The sequence below is a fragment of the Aotus nancymaae genome, unplaced genomic scaffold (genome assembly GCF_030222135.1).
Source record: "Aotus nancymaae isolate 86718 unplaced genomic scaffold, 86718_ANA_hifiasm-v0.15.2.pri h1tg000006l, whole genome shotgun sequence".
In the NCBI taxonomy this organism is placed as follows: domain Eukaryota; kingdom Metazoa; phylum Chordata; class Mammalia; order Primates; family Aotidae; genus Aotus; species Aotus nancymaae.
This window is the reverse complement of record NW_026988417.1, coordinates 85,986,036-86,008,343: the sequence shown is the minus strand read 5'-3', so window position 1 is coordinate 86,008,343 and position 22,308 is coordinate 85,986,036. Positions and strand designations below refer to the sequence as shown.

At 37.0% G+C, this 22,308-nt stretch overlaps 1 protein-coding gene across 3 annotated transcripts in view; it reads right to left on the bottom strand.

Annotated features, from left to right (window-relative positions):
* GRID2 (glutamate ionotropic receptor delta type subunit 2) overlaps window positions 1-22,308 on the bottom strand; it is a 1,513,083-nt gene that overhangs the window by 582,018 nt on the left and 908,757 nt on the right. For all 3 annotated transcript variants that reach the window (XM_012437707.2, XM_012437708.2, XM_064369254.1), the window contains exons 6-7: window positions 17,726-17,899; window positions 11,666-11,827 (exon numbers count right to left, since the gene is read on the bottom strand). In XM_012437707.2, the coding sequence (XP_012293130.1) occupies window positions 11,666-11,827; window positions 17,726-17,899 (336 nt within the window). The remainder of the gene's footprint in view (window positions 1-11,665; window positions 11,828-17,725; window positions 17,900-22,308) is intronic.

The following is a 22,308-nucleotide window of genomic DNA, read 5'->3' as shown; positions in this document are numbered from 1 at the left end:
TATTGTACAACATCCATGTAAATAACAATGGCACTGGGGTGCTAATATTTGGCAAAAATAAACATTTATTGTTAAACATTAACTGCTAATTTTTGAAAAAAGAATAAAAATGAAAAGGCACTTATTCTTACAAATTTACTCTTTTATAACTTACCTCAGGTATAAAAGAGTGCTTGAGAAACAGCAACCTTGCCCATTACTGGACATTTATACTACTTATGTCAACAACATCATTTTTTAATTCTTTCGTTTGATCCCCATAATAAGAATATGAATTAATTTGCGGAAACTTACTCTCTTCTTGCTTGTACTTTGCGCAGAAGCACACACCTTTTTAATATGTATGCAGCATGCCCTTAATATAGGCATTTTGTATTTCCTTCAATGTAATTAAAAATTTTATCACTAGAACATTCCCCTTGTAATAAAGAGCCTGACCTCATTTGTGTTTCTGGCTGCTGACTTCTTTTTAAACTTTACCCTCCCTTTCTTTGGCGACACATCTGTACAGGCTGATAAAGAAAGGCCATCCTATGCCTACTTATTTGACACCTGTGGGAAACTTGAGGCTCTCAAATCTCCAGCCCACATGAGTGGAAACCTTTCCCCAGCCCTAACCCCTAGTCACCAAAAAGGCCCAGCGCACTCCCTCTGTTTTGCCCAAACCAGCCTGAATCGGTTTGGGCCCATTCTGTTCTTCCTGGGAGTCTCAATGTGAGTAATGAACTTTCTTTTTCTCTTGATGTGTGGAGTATCATCAGCACTGATATCTAAATCAGATAACCAAAAACATTCATCTGATGCAAAAAGTAATACAATTTTTTAAAATCAATTTTTAAGGTCAGTTTGAAATGTGAGACAAAAAAAATTGAACATTTGCAATCATGTATACTATTCAAACTGCGTTTCTTGACACAAAGAATGGATATGTTCCTTTAAAACATGACAATGGGGCAGAAGCTGACAGGGACAAATGTACAAAATAAAATTTCCCACAAAATAAAATTTCCTTTCTAATTTCCTTAATTTCCTTCCTAAAAAGTCCCACAAAATAAAATTTCATAATTATTGTATTCAATAATTGTTTTGGTTATAAACTTTCTAACAGCAATATCTTATATATTGAATTTCTGCATGAGAAATACCGACATATTATGGTGTCTGACTATTCTTCCTCCTGATCCTCTCATTAAATAAGTGTTTCCTAAGCAACCTTCTAAACTATTATTTTGTCTTTGTATGAAAGCTTCAGGAGAATAAATATATTCAGTTTCCTGCATCCTACCCAAACCATGAATTAATAAATTGGCAGGATTAGAATCATGTTCAACAACCTCCCTTGGATTTATACCTGTCAGCTCTCTGCATAGATAAAGCTGGAAGATTTTGGCAGCACCTTGAGTCTGGATTAGACATATTCATTTTTCAGTTGAAAAGTCTTTCTCTGCCAATATATTCAATACATTTAATTCTCAAGTACTCTTTTTGATAACAGCCCAAATTCTCATTAAAATTATCCTTTGCAAAAAAGGAACAGCATTGTTATGGTTTGAAATCCCCACCAAAACTCATCGTGAAATGTAATTACTATTGTAATGGTGTTAAGAAGTAGAAACTTTAAGAGACGATTAGATCATGAGATCTCTGCCTTCACAAATGGATTACAGTAGTGGGTTAATTGTCACAAGAGTTTGGTCCCCTTTTTGTCTCTGTCTCATGCGCTTGCTTGCCATGTGGTGTCCTTCCACCTAGGATAACCCTTGTCAGATGCCAGCACCAAGCCCTTGGACTTTCCAATTCCAGAACTGTGTGCCAAATAAATTTATATTCTTAATAAATTACCAAGTCCATGGTATTCTACCAGCAGAAAACAAATCAAGAGAGAAAACTTGTACCAATAAGTGGAGTTGTTGCTATAATAAATACCCAAATATGGGGAACGATCCAAGATGGCCGCTTAGGAGGAAGTCGGGATTGCAGCTCTGAGAGAAGGCGCAGAGGGCGAGTGGATGCCGCATTTCCAGACGGATTTTTACTGCCCACAGACCAGGAGATTCACAGGAGGAGAAGCCCCACGGGTCGCCAGCGCCGCTGGTTTGAGCGGCGTGGCCACTCAGCCTACGCCCTGGGGTGGGGGGCAGTGGCTTGTTATGCAGAGCGAGAGAGACAGAGTTCCCTCTGAGCCAGAAAGGGGAGCTGAAGCAGGGAGTCAAGCCAGGAGACCCCTGGGCAAGGGCGCGCCACGAATCTCAGAGCCGCTGCTTCGGCTGACGCAGCGGCACACAGGGCAGCGGATTTTAACTGCCCACAGACCAGGAGATTCACAGGCAGAGAAGCTCCACAGGTTCCCAGCGCCGCTGGTTGGACTGGAGCAGCCGCTCGGCCTGCACCGGGGGCAGGGAGCAGCGGCTCCTTGAGCAAAGTGAACGAGACTGTGTCCCCTCTGGGCCAGCAAGGGGAGCTGAGGCAAGGAGGCAAGCCAAGAGATTCCCGGGCAAAGAGGGCGCCACTGGAAACACGGCTGAACTCGGGAAGGTCCAGCACTGTGGGAGAGGGGCGTCCTCCATTGGGAAACACCCTGCAGTTCCGGGGGCAATTTGCCATAACCAAGACAACCCGCCACTACAGAGACTCCGTCACTACAGGGGCGGGCCAGCATAGTGGAAGCAGTTCTAACTACACCCATATGAACAGGACTGCAGGAAAGCTTACACGGAAGCTGGGCGGAGCCCACAGCAACTCAGCGAAGCCTCTGCAGGCTGAGTGTGACTAGACTGCCACCTTGTGGGCAGGGAAAATGGTAGCAACACAGCTGAAAAGCATAAAGCCCTAAACCACTGGGCCAGAACACCTAGGGGGAAGAAAAGGGGGTTTATGAGTTCAGCTGCTGCAGACTTAAAATTACCAAAATCAGAAAGACAGCAACTACAAAGTCAATAGGTGGATAAATCCACAAAGATGGGAAGAAATCAGCGCAAAAAGGATGAAAACACCCAAAACCAGAACACCTCTCCTCCTACAAGGGAGCATAACTCCTCACCAGCACGGGAACAAGACTGGACGGAGAATGAGTGTGATGAAATGACAGAATCAGCTTTCAGAAAATGGATAATAAGAAACTTCCGTGAGCTAAAAGAACATGTTCTAACCCAATGCAAAGAAACTAAGAACCTTGAAAAAAGACTTGATGAAATGCTAACGAGAATGGACAACTTAGAGAGGAATATGAGTGAATTGATGGAGCTGAAAAACACAACACGAGAACTTCGTGAAGCCTGCACAAGTTTCAACAGCCGAATTGACCAAACAGAAGAAAGGATATCAGAAGTCGAAGATCAACTCAATGAAATAAAAGGAGAAGGGAAGATTAGAGAAAACAAGGTAAAAAGGAATGAACAGAGTCAACAAGAAATATGGGACTATGTGAAAAGACCTAATCTACGTTTGATAGGTGTACCTGAATGTGACGAAGAGAATGCATCCAAGCTGGAAAATACTCTTCAGGATATTATCCAGGAAAACTTCCCCAACCTAGCAAGGCAGGCCAATATTCAAGTCCAGGAAATACAGAGAACACCACAAAGATATTCCTCTAGAAGAGCAACCCCAAGGCACATAATCATCAGATTCACCAGGGTTGAAATGAAGGAGAAAATACTAAGGGCAGCCAGAGAGAAAGGTCGGGTTACCCACAAAGGGAAACCCATCAGACTCACAGCAGATCTCTCAGCAAAAACCCTACAGGTCAGAGGAGAGTGGGGGCCGATATTCAACATCCTTAAAGAAAAGAACTTTCAACCCAGAATTTCATATCCAGCCAAACTAAGCTTCATAAGTGGAGGAAAAATAAAATCCTTTGTGAACAAGCAAGTACTCACAGATTTCATCACCACCAGACCAGCTTTACAAGAGCTCCTGAAGGAGACACTATACATAGAAAAAAACAACCAGCACCAGCCACTCCAAACATGCACGAAATGGTAAAGAGCAGCAACACAATGAGGAATCTGCATCAACCAATGGGCAAAACAGCCAGCTAGCATCAAAATGACAGGATCAAATTCACACATAACAATATTAACCCTAAATGTAAATGGACTAAATGCCCCAATCAAAAGACACAGACTGGCAAATTGGATAAAAAGCCAAAACCCATCAGTGTGCTGTATCCAGGAAACCCACCTCACATGCAAGGATACACAAAAGCTCAAAATAAAGGGATGGAGGAAGATTTACCAAGCAAATGGAGAGCAAAAAAAAGCAGGAGTTGCAATTCTCATCTCTGATAAAATAGACTTTAAAGCAACAAAGATCAAAAGAGACAAAGAAGGACATTACATAATGGTAAAAGGATCAATGCAACAAGAAGAGCTAACGATCCTAAATATATATGCACCTAATACAGGAGCACCCAGATACATAAGGCAAGTTCTTAAAGACTTGCAAAGAGACTTAGACTCCCACACATTAATAGTGGGAGACTTCAACACACCATTGTCAATATTAGACAGATCAACGAGACAGAAAATTAATAAGGATATCCAGGACTTGAACTCAGACCTGGAACAAGCAAACCTAATAGACATTTACAGAACTCTCCATCCCAAATCCACAGAATATACATTCTTCTCAGCACCACATCACACCTACTCTAAAATTGACCACATAATTGGAAGTAAATCACTCCTCAGCAAATGCAAAAGAACGGAAACCATAACAAACAGTCTCTCAGACCACAGTGCAATCAAGTTAGAACTCAGAATTCAGAAGCCAACCCAGAATCGCACAGCCTCATGGAAATTGAACAACTTTCTCCTGAATGTTGACTGGATAAACACTGAAATGAAGGCAGAAATAAAGATGTTCTTCGAAACCAACGAGAACGAAGACACCACATACCAGAATCTCTGGGACACATTTAAAGCAGTCTCTAGAGGAAAATATATAGCAATAAGTGCCCACATGAGAAGAAAGGAGAGAACTAAAATTGACACCCTATCATCAAAATTGAAAGAGCTAGAGGAGCAAGATAAAAAAAACTCAAAACCTAGCAGAAGACAAGAAATAACTAAGATCAAAGCAGAATTGAAGGAGATAGAGACACGAAAAACCCTACAAAAAATCAATAAATCCAGGAGCTGGTTTTTTGAAAAGATCAACAAAATAGACCACTAGCCAGACTAATAAAAAAGAAAAGAGAGAATAACCAAATAGATGCAATAAAAAATGATAAAGGGGATATCACCACAGATGCCACAGAAATTCAAACCATCATCAGAGATTATTACAAACAACTCTATGCACATAAATTAGAAAACCTGGAAGAAATGGATAAATTCCTGGACAGTAGCCTCCTCCCAAGCCTAAACCAGGAAGTCGAAACCCTGAATAGACCAATAACAAGGTCTGAAGTCGAGGCAGCAATTAAGAGCCTACCACCCAAAAAAAGCCCAGGCCCAGATGGTTTCACAGCCGAATTCTACCAGACATACAAAGAGGAACTGGTACCATTCCTACTGAAACTATTCCAAATAATCCAAAAAGAGGGAATCCTTCCCAAATCATTTTATGAGACCAACATCATCCTAATACCAAAACCCGGCAGAGACTCAACAAGAAAAGAAAACTATAGGCCAATATCCATGATGAACATAGATGCAAAAATCTTCAATAAAATACTGGCAAGCCGATTACAACAACACATCAAAAAGCTTATCCACCATGATCAAGTAGGATTCATCCCGGGGATGCAAGGCTGGTTCAATATACGCAAGTCTATAAATGTAATTCACCACATAAACAGAACCAAAAGCAAAAACCACATGATTATCTCAATTGATGCAGAGAGGCCTTCGACAAAATTCAACAGCCCTTTATGCTAAAAACCCTCAATAAACTAGGTATCGACGGAACGTATCTCAAAATAATAAAAGCTATTTATGACAAACCGACAGCCAATATCATACTGAATGGGCAAAAACTGGAAGCATTCCCTTTGAAATCTGGCACTAGACAAGGATGCCCTCTCTCACCACTCCTATTCAATATAGTACAGGAAGTTCTAGCCAGAGCAATCAGGCAAGAAAAAGAAATAAAGGGTATTCATTTAGGAAAGGAGGAAGTCAAATTGTCTCTATTTGCAGACGACATGATTGTATATCTAGAAGACCCTATCACCTCAGCCCAAAACCTCCTGAAACTGATAAGCAACTTCAGCAAAGTCTCAGGATACAAAATCAATGTGCAAAAATCACAAGCATTCCTATACACCAATAACAGACTTAACGAGAGCCAAATCAAGAACGAACTGCCATTCACAATTGCTACAAAGAGAATAAAATACCTAGGAATACAACTAACAAGGAACGTAAAGGACCTCTTCAAGGAGAACTACAAACCACTGCTCAACGAAATAAGAGAGGACACAAACAGATGGAGAAACATTCCATGTTCATGGTTAGGAAGAATTAATATCGTGAAAATGGCCATACTGCCCAAAGTAATTTACAGATTCAACGCTATCCCCATCAAGCTACCAATGACCTTCCTCACAGAACTGGAAAAAACCACCTTAAACTTCATATGGAACCAAAAGAGAGCCCGCATAGCCAAGTCAATTCTAAGCAAAAAGAACAAAGCGGGAGGCATCACACTACCGGACATCAAACTCTACTACAAGGCTACAGTAATCAAAACAGCATGGTATTGGTACCAAAACAGAGATATAGACCAATGGAACAGAACAGAGGCGTCGGAGGCAACACAACATATCTACAACCACCCGATCTTTGACAAACCTGAAAAAAACAATCAATGGGGAAAGGATTCCCTGTTCAATAAGTGGTGTTGGGAAAACTGGCTAGCCATATGCAGAAAGCAGAAACTGGACCCCTTCCTGACACCTTACACTAAAATTGACTCCAGATGGATTAAAGACTTAAACATAAGACGTAACACCATAAAAACACTAGAAGGAAACCTAGGCAAAACCATTCAGGACATAGGCGTAGGCAAGGACTTTATGACCAAAACACCAAAAGCATTGGCAACAAAAGCCAAAATAGACAAATGAGACCTAATCAAACTCCACAGCTTCTGCACGGCAAAAGAAACAGTCAATAGAGTGAATCGGCAACCAACAGAATGGGAAAAAATTTTTGCAGCCTACCCATCTGACGAAGGGCTGATATCCAGAATTTACAACGAGCTAAAAAAGATTTACAAGAAAAAAACAAACGAGCCCATTCAAAAATGGGCGAAGGATATGAACAGATACTTTACAAAAGAAGACATACATGAGGCCAACAAACATATGAAAAAATGCTCATCATCACTGGTCATTAGAGAAATGCAAATCAAAACTACATTGAGATACCATCTCATGCCAGTTAGAATGGCGATCATTAAAAAATCTGGAAAAAACATGCTGGAGAGGATGTGGAGAAATAGGAACACTTTTACACTGTTGGTGGGAGTGTAAATTAGTTCAACCACTGTGGAAAACAGTGTGGCAATTCCTCAAGGACCTAGAAATAGAAATTCCATTTGACCCAGCAATCCCATTACTGGGCATATATCCAAAGGATTATAAATCGTTCTACTATAAGGACACATGCACACGAATGTTCATTGCAGCACAGTTTACAATAGCAAAGACCTGGAACCAGCCCAAATGCCCATCGATGATAGACTGGACAGGAAAAATGTGGCACATATACACCATGGAATATTATGCAGCCATAAAAAACGAGCAGTTCACGTCCTTTGTAGGGACATGGATGAACCTGGAAAACATCATTCTCAGCAAACTGACACAAGAACACAAAATCAAACACCACATGTTCTCACTCATAGGTGGGTGTTGAACAAGGAGAACACATGGACACAGGGAGGGGAGCACTATACACAGGGGTCTGTTGGGGGGAGGGGGGGACAGCAGGGGGGTGGGGAGTTGGGGAGGGATAGCATGGGGAGAAATGCCAGATATAGGTGAAGGGGAGGGAGGCAGCAAATCATACTGCCACGTATGCACCTATGCAACAACCTTGCATGTTTTTCACATGTACCCCAAAACCTAAAATGCAATAAAAAAAAAGAAAGAAATACCCAAATATGTGGAAGTGACCTTGGAACTGCATCATGGCTTGAAGACTTGGAAAAAAAATTGCACTGCTGTGAATAGAGCTTTAAGAGGAATTCTAGTGAAGGTTTGGAAGAGAAGAGCTGTAGAGAAAGTCTGAATCTTCTTAAGAGTTTATTTAATTTGTTGTGACCAGAATACTCTTAAAAATATGGAGAGTAACGGACATTCTCATGAGGTCTCAGACAGAAATGAGGAACAGGGTATTGGAAACTGGATTGAAAGCTATCCTTGTTATAAAGTAACAAACACCTTGGCTGAATTGTGGCCATATTCTATGACTTTGTAGAATGCAGATCTTAGGAGCAATGAACTAGAATACCTGGTGGAAGAAATTTCTAAACAGCAGAGCATTCAGGTTTCTGCCTGGCTACTTTCACCTGTTTATTGTAATATGTGAGAGAAAGAAATGACTTACAGATAGAGTTTATATTTAAGAGAGAAGCAGACAAAAAAACTGAAAAATTTACAGGCTGACTATGTAAAGAGTGAAAACGTATGTTTAGGAGAGAATACCAAAGGTGCAGTCAAGTACTGTTTGCTAAATATACTAACGTGGCTAAAAAGGAGCCATGTGCTATTTATCGGACAATAGGAGAAAAATTTAAAAGGAATTTCAAAATCTTTGATGCTGCTCCTGCCCTCACAGGCTCTGGAAGGCAAAATGATTTCAGGGGATATGCCCAAGGCACTCATCATGGGCACCCTGTCCAGGGCCACCTAGCAATTCTTCTCCCTACATTCCAGTGTAACATTCTTCAGCTGCCCCAGTTGTGGCTCAAGTGGACTCAGGTGAAGCTGGGGCTGTTACTCTGCAGAGTGCAAGTGGTAGGCTGTGGCAGCATCAATACGGTGTTACATCTTCAGGCAGAGTATGAGAACTGCAGCTATGGGTTCCTCCACCAAAAAAAGCATAAAGACTCAGACAGAGACTTGCCTCTAGGGTGAAGCCACCACAGAGGGCCCCTACTAAGCCCCTACCATGTTGAGTAAAAATGTGGGTTTGGACTTCACAAAGAGTTTCCACTAGGGCAATGCCTACTGGAGCCATGGAAGTGGGACCCCACCTAAGACCACAGAACTGTAGGACTAAAACAGCATGTGACTCCAACCTGTGAGAACTGCAGAAGCTGAGTCCAGTAAAGTCCAGGGGGCAGGGTGGCCTGAGGCATTGCAGGCCCAGTGTATCCAGAAATTAGGACACAGAGTAAAAGAATATTTTTTCTCAGCTTTATGACTTAATGTTATTTTTCCTGTTGGGTTTTAGACTTACTTGGGACCAGTTATCATTCTTTTCTTGCCTATTCCTCTGTTTTGGAATAGAAATGTCTATCCTGTGACTGTCCCACCACTGCATTTTGGAAGTAGGTAATCAGTTTTGAATTCATAGCTTCACAGCTGGCAGAAATTTGCGTCATTATGAATCATGTGAGTCTCACCCATATCTGATTTAAATGAAACTCTGAAATTTGGACTTTTGAGTTAATGCTGAAACAAGTTAAAACTTTTGGAACTATAAGAATAGAATGAATGTATTTCATATGTGAGAAGAACATGAGTTTTGGGGGTCCAGGGATGGAGTACTATGATTTTAGTATCCCCTCCTAAATTCACATTGAAACTTAATTGCTATTGCAATGGTATTAAGGATAGGGACATTAAGAGGTAATTAGACCAGGAGGATGCCACCTCATGAATAGATTAATGCCCCTATCATGGGAGTGGATTAGTTATCCAGGCAGTCTTGGCCCTCTTTTTCTCTCTGTCTTGTGTAGCTGCTCACCATGTGATGGCCTTCTGCCATGAGATGACGCTCTCCAGATTTGGGTGCCATGGTCTTGGACTTCCCAGCCTTGAGAACAATGAGTCAAAAAACTTCTGTTTTTTATAAATTTCTCAATTTGTGGTAATCAGTTAGAACAGCAGAAAAGGGACTGATACAAGTACCAAGAGAAAGATCTGGTCTATTCACTATTTAAAATATTTTCTCTACTTCTACTTTTTGTACACACAGTTTACTTCTAATATTAAATTTTTATATTTTACTCTGACTTTTCTAAGGGCATTTATATTTCATTTGACTAGCTATTTTTCTTTGGGTTTAAGAAAGGAAAATACACACAGAAAGAAAAAAGATGGGTATAATAAAGAATATAAACTTCCAAATGTCTGTCTCTTTCGTGTAAAGGGTATAGGGGAATTTGTTTTATTAATCATTTCATTTTAAATCCAAGAGGCTGTACAAGACAAATGGAAAATGTCAGAAAAGATGACATAACAAAGAGTCTAATAAACTGCAGAATGCTTATACCACTGAAAGGAGCTAAACCACAGAAACTGCCTTCTGAGAATGGAACAGGTAACTAAGTCAAACAGATTCACAACCAAAATAAGCAACACATTGACACTGAAGAAGAATAATGCAATCGGTTACCCCAAATAGTTCACAAATGCTGCAACATATTATCTACTTATGAATCCTATCCTTATCATGAGATAAATGAAAGGCCATCACATCAAATGTCTTGCCATGTATATCTTCTAACTGAAAAAGTGCTTATGAAACCTAGTGTTAATTTTTTTAGATGGTGTGTGCTTTTTCAAAGCCTTTTGTACTTTGCAACAGGCAACAAAATAATTCCAGTATCTCTAATGCTAATGACATAGTCAAGTCAATATATTTCTTTTTTTTTTTTTTTTTTGAGACGGAGTTTCGCTCTTGTTACCCAGGCTGGAGTGCAATGGCGCGATCTCGGCTCACCGCAACCTCCGCCTCCCGGGTTCAGGCAATTCTCCTGCCTCAGCCTCCTGAGTAGCTGGGATTACAGGCACGCGCCACCATGCCCAGCTAATATTTTGTATTTTTAGTAGAGATGGGGTTTCACCATGTTGACCAGGATGGTCTCGATCTCTTGACCTCGTGATCCACCTGCCTCGGCCTCCCAAAGTGCTGGGATTACAGGCTTGAGCCACCGCGCCCAGCCTAAGTCAATATATTTCAACCACAATTTTTTTTTACTTGCATAAAATTCCCTTATAAATAAATAAGGAAGCCTCCACCATTTTTTTTTTTTTTTTTTTTTTTTTTTTGAGACGGAGTTTCACTCTTGTTACCCAGGCTGGAGTGCAATGCCGCGATCTCAGCTCACCGAAGCCTCCGCCTCCTGGGTTCAAGCAATTCTCCTGCCTCAGCCTCCCGAGTAGCTGGCACTAGAGGCGCGTGCCACCATGCCCAGCTAATTTTTATATTTTTAGTAGAGACAGGGTTTCACTATGTTTACCGGGATGGTCTCGATCTCTTGACCTCGTGATCCACCCGCCTCAGCCTCCCAAAGTGCTGGGGAAGCCTCCATTTTTATATGTTGATGACTCTCTCACCTTTTTCTTTTTAAATTTTTTGTTTTCCCATTACACTGTTTTGTACTTTGAATTAGCAGAAATATTTGAGACAAAAAACCTTATTCTAAAACACGTTAAATAATTATTTATCATACCCTTTTCACATAAAAATTAAGAAGAAGTTACCTTTTTGATAGTTTCCAACATGGAGCGCCCACCTTGCCAGGGCTTCGAGTTCTTTCTGATACATGACAAACTTGCCATACTGTGCCACTTCCGGTCCTCCAGCTTCTTATGAAAAGCATTAGCAAGCAGAAGCACTGTGTCATATATGTAAAGGTTTGAAATCTGAAACATTAGAAAGGGATCATTAGAATCACTAACATCAGTCATCAAGAATAAGGAGAAAAATGATTGTCTCAGCTGCTGCTGTTCATGTCGTAGATGGCTGGTTGGCTGGGTTATTTATTAATCGGAAGGTTTCTTTTGTCATTTTCTGGGCAATTTTGTCATTGAGAATGAAGTCTTGTCTGATTGTATGCCTCAATTGCTTTTTCAGCTTATTTAGGTGTGAAAGAGAAGATTAAAAAAAGAAAGAAAGAAATTTCGACAGAGATAAGGCTGTTAGTGTCAGACCTTGGAAAATCATTGGCCCTTATTTCTCTCTGAGGAGGTAAAAATCTAAGGGCTTAAGATTGGTAGGGCAAATTGAATAATACATTTTCTGAATATGTCAAGTTGTGGCATTCTAGTTATTCAGATGGAAAAATACCAACTTGATCTTATATATGAGTGTCATAGATACATAAAAAGGAAGCAGTCAACTGTGTGTATGTCTGTATATACGGAGATTCTGTAATGAAATAATGAAATAACAGAACCATTTATAGCTTATATAGGTATACACATGCATTGCAATTCATTGATTTCACAAATACCATAAACTATTAACTGTTGGTGAATGTGTGTTTACATTAACACGTTCTTCTAAGGTACCCATGTTATTAGCTTCTTTCTACATTCACAGGTTGTAAAATAAATTCATAGATTGAAAAATAAATTACAGCCAATTTTTGGCTAAGGTTGATTGTACTCTTACAACTAAGTCTTGTCAGAGTTAATATTTATATTGTCAGTTAATCACCAAAAGTACTTATTTTTCAAAGAAGTTAAAAATTACTCAGAAAACAATACCAAAAGGGATCCTAGGTCAATAAAAGCTGATTAATGTTATATTATTATCTTTAAAGGAAAAACTCAATATAAAATAAACAAAATGAGAAATCAATGTAGTGATGAAAATTAGTTCCATCTTAAAGCATTTGTGTTTTTCAGATTTTTAAAACTATATTGTTATGGTTTTTCCTAAAAACACAAGGGAGAGCATGTGGATTGTCCTCAGGTTATAATTGATCATGGAGGAAATTTTTGAAATAGTCTACCCACATCACAGAATGGTACTAAGCTTTGACTACTGAGGTAGAGTCCGATGCTATGCACAGCTTTTGATAAGAGCTTCCTAACAATGCCTTGTGAGTTTTCTTTTACGTACCATGTAAATCTTCAATCATTTGTGTTTGTTAACTATCATTTTATATGTATAATACTTATAGGTCTTTTTTGAAGAGACATTGAACACTCAATGTTTGTCCTTCATAAAGAAATATCAGGACTGGCTATTTTCACTACCATCCCAGCCACTTCCTCTAAAATCATAGACTTCAGTATTTCACACATGGCCAATCATTTCTCCCTATCTTACTTACTGGCACTACACTTGTTCTTTGACATCACCAAACCTCCAACACCTACCTCCTCTACATTACAAGCTTTCAATATTTAACACCACTATGACTTGGTTTGAAATATCTTTCTTTTAGTTTTCATCATCTGGTATAGTCTCTAGGCTGATCATCTTAGTTCTCTTTCTCTGTCTTTCTCTTGTGTTTCAATATTTTTATTAAAAATTTAGTATCCAGGATTGACACATTATTACAGATGTGATCTGACTAGGAGAGAACACTGTAAGACATTAGATCTCTTTATCTTAGCAAAATTCTTCTGACATAGAGACCATGATGATATTAAAATGGTTACAGCAAATATGATTTGCACGATACACACACAGAATTTACCTTCAACTTAAAGGTTTTGAATAGCTGTCAAACCAGGATTCTTCCACCTAGGCTTCATGTAATTGATTTTGAACTTATATTTTATCTGTACTATATCAAGTTTAGGCTTATTATTCAGTCGACATTAACAATTTGGAACATGATTAATACAACATAAGCTTTCTCTTCTAGCTTTATGCCATTTACAAATTTGATGGGCATGTTTTATTCATTTTCATTCATGTAGTGATAGACATTTTAAAAAGTACTAGGCCCAAAATAGAATCTTGTGAATGACCACAGAGAGTTCCTTGCATTTCAGGAATAGAATATTTATCAGTGCAGTTTGAATGTTCATCTGGTCTGCAATCCTCAGACTCGGGACAAAAGAACCCCTGGTGGTAGGTTGTAGATATCAGGAAGTACTCAAAGCTACAGAATACATCTAAGGCCTATTCTGGTCATATCAATATTGTTTAGGATTTGATTGTTTCATTTAGATATCAATTTTGTTTGAAGATTTGGAGAAAAACAACTAAATAGTTTAGTTGTAAAATAATTTGAAGTATTACTTTTAATGGTATAGAAACAGAACTGTTACAACTTTTAAAGATAATAATGAGATTTATATATTTTTGAGCTTTATTTTTCCTTCTGTCTGAGGCCAGTGTTCACTATCTTCTGCCTTTAGCAGCCCTTTGGTGAAAATGTGTGAGTGTCATCATTCTATCAGGACTTGTTAATATCTTTCCTAAGGATGTCATGCAAAAATTTGTCAAACATCACATAAAAATCAACATGCAACACATAGCTTTATGACATTCTCCCAATCTAAAAAAAACTATAAATAAGGGCTTAGTTTGGCAGTGTCTGTTTTTAAGGAAGCTCTATTATGTTATCTGAAGTACTCCAAACCATTTATTTAAACCATTTATTCTACAGTTTATCTAAACAGTAACATTTAATATGCCAAACCCTGTGAGAAGCTTTTTTCCTTTCTTTCAAAAATTGGGACAAGACACCAATCCCCTGTACCTTGGTCCTCTTCCTAAGTGTTTCTCCAGTATTTCTGAGCTATCATATTTTGATCATCCATGCTGACTGATTGGCTACTCTGGGCAATATTTGGCAAGCTTAATTCAAAGCAGTGGGCCTACTCTTGCTACCTCCCTGCTCCTTGTAAACCAGTGGATTTTTTAAAATGAATTTTACTCTAACCTTTCCAATTTGAAGACAATTTTTTTTAGATGGAGAAAGCAGAAGCAAAAGTATTAGAATGTTTCCATTTTTTCTCCATTAGCAGCCAAACTAACATTAATTCCACCAAACAGTAAATGGATCATTTCCTGCTTGTTACATATATCACTAAAAACATTGTTTTCTGGCTAAAAGGTGTTCTTTAGTATTTATTTTGCAACTTCAGCTAATCCTGGGTTTTAGTCTTTTGGGCACTAATTAAAAAAACTTATAAAATTTATTTGCTGTTTTTTCCTAAATACTTCTCTATACATATCAAAATAGGTAACAGTCCAGAGATTAAATTTTATCACACATAAGACGGGTGTTAATATATAACAAATCCTCAAAGCAAAGGTAGTTTTCTTCTATCTGTGGGTTTGACAGGACCAAGATGAAGGTATGGGTCAGGAGGAAGGTAGTGCTTCCCATACAGCTTTATTGTTTCAGGTAAGATTAGGAATATAGACATAAATAAAATATGTGTTCCCAGATATGGAAGTCCTCATCAACTGAAATAGAAAGATTATATTGTTAGGCAAACATGCTGTAAAATAATTTCTGCTTTCCCTAAATGACACAGTCAATAATTTTTCTTAAGTTTATACTTAAGAAAAATACTTCTTAAAAGAAGTATTTCCTGATACTTCTTTTGACAAAAACAACTTTTAATATTTTATAATTTTATAAATCAAAATTATTTCATTTATTTTTTCTATTTATAATTCTATCATTTTCATATCAATTATATTCATGACCAGTTAAAATGCAAACATGGGTCATTATAAGCATATTGACATGGTTTGGCTGTAATTCCCACATATCATTAGAGGGACCTAGTGGGAGGTAATTTAATCATGGGAGTGATTATCTGCATGCTATTCTTGTGATAGTAGCAAGTTCTTATGTGATCTGAAGGTTTTATAAGGGGCTTTCCCCACTTTTGTTCAGCACTTCTCTTTCCTGCTGCCATGTGAAGGATGTGTTTGCTTCTCCTTTCACCATAAATGTAAGTTTCCTGAGACTTCCCAGCCCTGAAGAACTGTGAGTCAATTAAGCCTCCTTCCTGTACTTTATAGCAGTGTGAGAATGAACTAATATACATATACATAAGGGTGGAACCAAAATTTAAAGAGACGTTGTTAAGGCTTCAGAGGACTTTGACTTTGCTTTCTCCTTAATTACATTCAAAAGTGTATATTCACACAAATCCAAAGCACTGTGGTATGTATGATGGAGGAAATGGTAGAGAAGCTAGAGAAGCATGTTATAGGTACTTATGATGCTGGGTTCTTGAAGGGAACTATTTATGTTGAGACAGGGACTCACTTTGACACCCAGGTGGGACTACAATAAATAGCCCAATCTTGGCTCACTGCAGCCTCAACCTCTAGGGCTCAGGTGATTCTTCTCCCACCTCAGTCTGCTGAGTAGCTGGGACTACAGGCATGTACCACCATACCTGGCTAATTTTTGTATTTATTATTATTATTGCAGAGATGTGGTTTTGTCATGCTGCCAAGACTGGTCTCAAACTTCTGGGTTCAAGCAATTCTCCACCCTGGCCTCCAAGATTGCAGAGATTACAGGTGTAGCTACTGCACCTGGCCATGGAAAGGATCTATTCTAAAGGAGCTTAAAATCTAGTAGGGAACAGAAAGTAGCAGGGCAATGATCCTGGAGCCAGTCCACTCACTACCATGATAACAATTAGAAGAAATGGTTGGATAAATTGTAAATCTTTTTTTTTTTTTAAATTCAAGGGTGACTAAGAATAGAGATCATCTTATTTATCTAGTATTATTCAAGAGGAACTAGTTTTCCTAAGGTTATATTCCCAAACTGTTAAAACTGAAAATCCCAAAGTACAAAAATGTTCCCTATAGTAAATATTTTAAAGAACAGTTTTCTAAAATAAATTACGTTTTGCTGACTTCTAAAATTGGCCATGACTTTAATATTTGCTGATAACTCAGGGTTATTGTTTAAATATTAACTTATATGCTAGGATTACAATGGAGTGATACCTTTAGGAGTTGTTTTATGGCACAGATTTGTTTTTGCAGGAAGAGTCCTATACTGACAGGATATATGAGTTAGTTTATCTGATTGATTTTTTCCCCTGTCTCTTGCCTTGAGAAGGTTCCTTAAGGCTCCCTGCTGTTGTCCAGTGTGCCTGCTTTGTGTAACACCCCCTTCAAATTGACATATTGAGATCTCTAGTGCAAGGTGAAAAAAATCAGATAGGCTTTTTCTTAAGAAAAAGAAATAGGCTTCAAGTAAGTATTTGAAGGGCATTCTTATGAGTAAGCTACAGGGACTTGGTAGTCTCTGTTTTGCTGTTCAAAGATTTTATTTTTATCTTTCAAATTCTTTGTTGTATTCTGGATGTTGAAAGTTTCAGCTGTATCCTCTCGGAGTTGGGTATGACCATACAATGCTACAGCACTTTTGTGATTTCTAACTTTTGTTGTTGTTGTTGTTGCAGTTATTCAAACTGGAGACTAATCTTTTTAGAAAGAATAAATATCTATGTCCTTCTTATGCCAGAAAAGTCAAGCACATTTATCAGCTTAATAATTTAGAGTTTGGAATCAGGAGTACCAATTACAAATTCTCCCATGGGAAATATTAGGTATCTACTTGTTTAGAAGAAAATAACCTCTACTTATTATATTTTTGTTAAACAAGTAGAAATTTTTCTATAATGAGATCAAAAGAAGCAAAGATGCAAATTCTTAGCACTTTCTTCCCATCAGACTTATGAAATTGCTGGAGGAGGAGAATTGTTCAGAAATAACATGCATAATTCCGAATCCAATGCAACTCATAAAGCTCTCCTTAAAATTTCCCAACAAAGCACCCTGGAAGAAATACTCTGGCATTTATAATATACCTCCATATTTTGAGCAAATGGATCCTTTGGATCACACAATGTTGAAGATATTCGATGGTTGCCACGGAAACAGCGCTGACTTATATTCTGGGGAACTGGAAATGTCTGCCGAATAATCGTTAACCTTCCAATTGACCTTCTTACAAGTTCCTGTACATCCACATCGTTTATTTCCTATAAGATAAGAGGTGGAAGAATTAGAGATACTTTAATACTGTAACAAAACGCAAACCTATTATGAGTTATCTGTAAATGTTAGGGATCCTGTTACTGTAATATATTCTGAATCCAATGCAACTCATAAAGCTTAATATTTAGTGCACATCTAAATGAAAGCAACATATTTTCATTAAAATGATCAACTCATTTGTATTTTCTTTCTATGCTTTAAATTATATACGTTAGTGCCTAAACAATTCTAAATGGAGCAATTGATTTAGATATGGTTATTAACAATAAGTTTGTAATTTATAATGTTGAACATTTTAGAAACATAGGTGTGGTCAAAACGTTTAAAAAGGTCACAAAGTAAGTTGCTATTATAGTTCATTATTAATTAGTGATTTTTTTTGAGTACCTAGGAAGGTAGTTGCCATGTAAGAGTTATACATATGCACATGTGCATGCATGCATGCACAGACATACCCACACACACATATAATTAGCAATGAAAAATTTGGCTTTTAATTGAGGCAAGTAGAGCAAGAGGATATATATGGAGGTTTTCTAATAATTTATTAGGATTATTGATATTAACTTGTGTGTTTCTCTTGGTAAGGAATAGATGAAAAATTCTGTTGTTTAATACAGTCTGAATCAGGATGAGATGAGGGAGAAACCCAGTGCTCTTTATCTAAATGAATTTTATCTAAACAAATTTTATCTGTTCTAAATGGAATTAGAAAACAATGATCAAAACAAATTTTAGTTTTAAGGTAGTCTTTACTAGAGAAGTTTGTGCTTACTAGTGTTCATTTGGAACATTTTAAACCAATGAAATCTTTGTAATTAACATACTATTGGTTTCAATCAATTCTTATGGCAACAGAAATAAAAGATTGGACACAAAGTAAGTTTTGAGCTGCAGTGAGATGTTTTATCTAAGAAGTTATTACAGAAAAATGATAGAGAAAAAAGATAATTCACAGGTGTAAATTTTCTTTTTATCCTTACCAGATTAATTACATATTATTATTTCTTGTAGCATATGTTAGATTAAAAAAATCATCCTTTATTTATGATCTTTATGAAGTATAGATTTTTCTGAAAATAAAATAATGCCTGCCATCAGCTAGATCTAGTGTAATATCCTGGATTTCTGGGCATTTAATCAATCCTTAAGGTGCCATAAAAATGGTTTTTCTCAGTTTAAAATGCTGTCCTTTCCCTTTTGTCTGTGTCATTTCACTGGCCACCAGAAACTTTGTCTGGCAAAGAGCAGGTCACTTTTAAATTCTATGTAATCTACTCACAAAGTAGGATTAAATGGTGTCCTGTCAACTCCATTTGAAGCTCTGGCTTTTTAACCAGATATATTTTAAAGTTAATTAATATGAATATTGCCATTCAATGTCTTTCAATTTTTTTTAATTCCAAATGATACAGACAGGAACTTTCATTTGAAAGGCAGTGAAAAACTGTACCACTTTTCTCATAATATTAATTGTTTTCTTATATATATGGTCATTTTTGCTTTAGCAATATTAAGATTTATCAACATCTTTATCAAACAGCACCATCTCTATCTATCCCACTCATAATGAACTATAAATCAGCATACTGGATAAAATTTACATGTTAAGAAAAATACTAATTACTTTATTATCTCATTTTCTACTAGAAGATGATACTCTGAATCATATGCTATTTATTTTCAGTTTATAAACAAAGATTCAGGAAGACCTGAAGCTCTTCATTCACAATACTCTGTTTATGGGATGAATTTATAAATGTCATAAAAAGAAACAGTCTCTGAAGAAGTTAAACAAGCCCATATTTCCTAACAGGAATTATTTAGATTAATATTTATGAATGGTAGAAATTAAAACTGTAAAGATACATTATTTCAGCATTTAATTTCCTGATGATTCTGTAAGGAATGATGAAGTCATCTATCATGAGCCAAAGGCTTTAGGAGGACATTTTTCAAACCCACAGAAAAGGAAAAGGGCTGATTACCTTTTACAGGTTTCCAAAGATGAAGTTCTCAGGCACCTAAACAACTAAAATATATCTGAAGAAATGTCAATTTGAATTGACTATATTTTGCCTATTATCATTTGAGAAAGGAAAGAGAAAGTAATTTTCTGGGAAGAAAGAATCTGCCAGTCTGAATGAAACTAACAGACAGTCTGTCTCAAAAAAATTCACTTGCAATTTTAGTCTTGACATCTGATCTTAAAAACAGTTTAACAGTGATATGAAAACTTGATTAGGCAGCTATTTTATATTTACAGAACTTTACTTGTGCATTTCAAAGGGGGCATTTCAAGAGTGGCAGATGCAATGTTATATAAACACTGAAAGACAAGTGATCGTATAATCTATAAAGCGATCCATTTAAATGGAAAAAATCCAGAAATAAACTTGTGTATTAAAATATGAACCTGTTATACAATCTACTAGGATCCATATTATTCTAATGCTCTGATTTTTTTAAAATGTTTGAACTGTCAGATTTTTAAAAATAATCATGGGAAGAACTAGTTTACCAAAAAAGCACTAACTCTCCTCAGCCCCCAGCACCACGAAATAGCTTAATGTTTTAAAAGATATATAGTGTTCCTGAGCTTTAAGTAATTTAAAGAACCCAGATTATAAAATTATTTTCCTTCTTATATTCTTTATTTTATTGAGTTTATTTATAAAAGTAGAATTAATGTTACAATAAAAATGATTAAATATTTTTTAGTGAGTTAACTTTTTTATTTTACTTATTTAGGAGTAAAGGTTACTTAAATACTACTAAGAATCAAAGTCAATATGTCCAGCAAAATATTCTTATTCACTTTGCTTTAATAATTGAATATAGGTTGAATCCTGAACTGTGAAAGATCCAAGGAAGAAAAAAGAATGCTAAAATATCTTCTGGGGAGACAACTCTATCTAGAAACAGTCATTTCCCAGAAGAAATCTGTTAGGAGAAGTGAATTATTCCTGAATTTTTGTAGTATATCAGCTTTAGATTTAAATTAATAAGATTGTGGGGAAGAAAAGACTCTCAAAATCCATTAGGTTAGATGCTAATTTAGGCTAAAAAATCTACTTCAGAGGAAAAGTTTCCTTTTTCCCATTCTTATGCCTCTTAGCATCTAACAAATATTCTGGCTCATAGTAGATATTCAATAAATGTTGATAATATAAAATCTAATTAATAAATAAATGGTAAGATTTTATCATCTTCTAAAGACTGATACCTGAAATTTGAATTCTAGATACCAGAATGCTTTAAAATGTTAAACAATTCTAAATAAGACAGATTTTAGTATTGAGATTAAGCCATCTACTATGTGGTGTATTTTTTTCTTATTTGTTGTTATTTTTCATATTCTAGCAAAGATGACCCTTTGATGCGTTCATAAAATTTAACATTAATATGACTCAATTATGCAAATGTTAAAAAATGGAACAAAACCAACTATAGGCTATGTACCAACAGGAAGAGAAGCAGAATGGTAACCTTCTGCTTGAAAGCTTAGAAGTGAGCAGTTCAATTCATCATTAAACTAGAAAAAATGAAAAACATCCATTACACATACAGGTTTTTAAAATCTGAAAACAACAACAAAACCTCCCAAACCTGCTGGGCATGGTGTTTCATGCCTGCAATCCCAGCACTTTAGTAGACTGAGGCGGACAGATCATCTGAGGTCAGGAGTTTAAGACCAGCCTGTCCAACATGGTGAAATCCTGTCTCTACTAAAAATACAAAAATTAGCCGGGAGTGGTGGCACATGCCTGTAATCCTAGCTACTCAGGAGACTGAGGCATGAGAATTGCTTGAATCTGGAAGGAAGAGGTTGCAGTAAGCCGAGATCACGCCATTGTACTCCAGCCTGGGCAACAAGAGTGAAGCGCTATTAAAAAAAATAAAAAACCCAAACCTAAACCAACAACTTTCTCCTTAAATGTAATACTTGGGAGTGATTAACAGAGAATAATGTCTTAAACTATTCAAATTAAGTTAAAACCAAAAAGCTAGTAAAATCACATCAAGACAACAAAGGTCATATTCAATATTATCAGGCAATGGAAGGGTACATGAAGCGTTGAACTTCTTGCAGCTCTGAACAGTGCACATCTTCCTATCTGAATTTCTAACTTTTGCAAAACTTAAATAAAGTGTTAGGCCATCTGCTTCAGGGCCCTAAAGGGATGACAGTACTTGTATGGAAAGGCTGTTCTGTGCTGGATCCACCGATTGTGTGGAGAAGATAAATACTATTACCAAGTAGTAACATATGATTGATTACACTGTATGAGTTAGCACAGCCTCTCATTATTATAGCACACTTAATGCAAATGAAAAAAATATATTGTTTTCAAGTTTCTACATCAATTTGTATCATGATGCACAATGCCAA